Genomic DNA, 2,069 nt, shown 5'->3' with positions numbered 1-2,069 from the left:
CCCCCCGCCCCACTCAGACCCCATGGGTTACCCTGCACTGCTGGCACAGGGAAAAAAAGCTGCTTTTGGAGGGCAGCCCCAGTGAGCTGCAGAAAAAGAGACTGGTGGTCCCCTCGCATCTGAGCAGCCCTTATAAAGAGCAGGGGAATAAAATGCCTGTTTTTTCCTATTATTAGCCAGCTGCTGTCCTTCCAGAGCTTCGGTCGCCATCAGTCCCATCACTCATGTCTGATGGGACCATAAACCAGGCTGTTTATTCAAGCCATAAGCTACCTTGCAAAAAAATCCAAACCCACAGCTCCTGAAAGCAAGCAAAGGCAGAAAATGAGTCCAAGGGAAAGCCCAACCCCGGAACCCAGGAGGCGAGCACATGCATCCTGCCTGGGTCCCTGCCTACACTGCTGGCCATGAGATGGTGGGAGCTACTGCCCATCCTGGGGCTCCAGACTTCTGGTGGGACCCTGCTGCAGTGCCAGGCACAGCAAGGGTAGCTCCTGCCACCACATCTAATAAGAAAATTGTGGGGTTTATCTTCTTCCCCACCAGATACTGCTGAAAGGCTGCAATGCCAAGCATGGTTTCTACATTTTCAAATATGTCTACTCATTTTCAACGCGGAGGAACCAGACACAGATAAAGGTGAGGAGACAGCCAGGCAGAATGGCAGGACCTTGGCTTGGCTGCGGTGCCCCACGCAGCAGGCAGGCACCAGGGCTGACCCTGACCTCTCTCTTGTGTCTACTGCACAGAAGGAAGAGGCCGATAGCCAGAGAGTCATCCCTGGCCACCAGCTGGGTGAGGACAATGCCAGGCTGGGGCCAATGGAGCATGGGGCAGCCCCGGAGCAAGGTGACAATGACAGCACTGATGTGATGGAGAACAGGATCAGCCTCAAACCTGAAAACCGCAGCACCCCAGGTGGTGGTGATGCTCACAGTCCTCACCCAGTCACTGGCACGCGAGCGCGCGGTGGTGTTGGCATCGCAAGTCCCACCCCAGCCAGCTCAGAGGGCAGCGGTGACTTGGATTTAGTGGTTGAAGTCAATGGTGGTGTTTCCATTCTCCTGCAGGGCCCCAGAGAGGTTGTGGCAGGGAACAGATCTGATGTCAGAAGTGAGGACAGGGACGATGGTGCCCCTGGGGGGATTCCAATGGAGGGGGCCATGACAGACGGGAGGGAGAGGGACCCTGCCACTGGAGGAGCTGTGGACGAGGGTAGCGGTGAGGCCACTGTCCCTGGCCAAGGGCAGGAAGGCATCATGCGGGGCACAGGGGCAGGAGGCGCTGCTCTCACCTCTGTCACCGAGAATATGGAGGACATACAAGTTGACACCAAAGGTGTGGATGAATATGCTTACATCCCCGACTCAGGCAGTGTCACCATCACTCGTGGGAAGGTGGGCAGCACCAGCTTAACCCAAATATCTCCAGACAAGGATGACGAAGTCAACATTTTCATTGGGAGGGCGAACATCCACGTGGGGGAGCAAGAAACTACCCAGGCCAGTGCCACTGTTGGCAGTGAGGATGACAGCATCTCTACTGCAGGAACCAGCAGCCCCCTACCCAAGCTGGGCATCACTGCGGCATACGATAGTGTCGATGATGATGGTATCTCTGCTCGCAAGCAGCCTGAAGGACTGGCCACCACAGCCACCTCGAGCCATGGGGACAGTGTCACCAGCAGCCCCGGGGATGACCATCCCACAGGAGACAATGAAGATGGTGCTACCACCGTTGGTGATGGAGAAGGACCAGTGGCCCCCAGCTCCTGGAGGGTTGCTGGTGGGGGCATTACTATCCCAGCGGGGGCTGGCATCCGTGAGAAAGGCGATGATGAGGCAAGAGGTGAGGGGCAGAGGTTCGAGGGGAGGCCGGGCCGCCCGGCTGCCACCACCCCCCGACAGGGGGGTGACAAGGAGGCTGCTGCCACTGTCCCAGACAAGGAGGCCAGCATCCGCCTGGGCATCACCGTGGCCTCCCCCGGGGTGGGTGAGGGGGACTGCACCACTGCTCTGGGGATGGCCAGTGGCCGCAAGGCAGAGGAGAGTGCCATGGCGGGGAGAGGT

The 2,069-nt window shown here is 58.5% G+C and overlaps 1 protein-coding gene across 1 annotated transcript in view; it reads left to right on the top strand.

Annotated features, from left to right (window-relative positions):
- Positions 1-2,069, top strand: part of LOC104291530 (ovocleidin-116-like) — a 7,248-nt gene that overhangs the window by 1,645 nt on the left and 3,534 nt on the right. Inside the window, exons 2-3 of the mRNA XM_009890770.1 lie at positions 547-639; positions 750-2,067. Coding sequence (XP_009889072.1) covers positions 547-639; positions 750-2,067 — 1,411 coding nt within the window. The remainder of the gene's footprint in view (positions 1-546; positions 640-749; positions 2,068-2,069) is intronic.

This window comes from Charadrius vociferus, unplaced genomic scaffold (genome assembly GCF_000708025.1).
Source record: "Charadrius vociferus isolate BGI_N301 unplaced genomic scaffold, ASM70802v2 scaffold178, whole genome shotgun sequence".
In the NCBI taxonomy this organism is placed as follows: Eukaryota; Metazoa; Chordata; class Aves; order Charadriiformes; family Charadriidae; genus Charadrius; species Charadrius vociferus.
The sequence above is the reverse complement of the archived record's forward strand: the minus strand, read 5'-3'. Positions and strand labels throughout refer to the sequence as shown.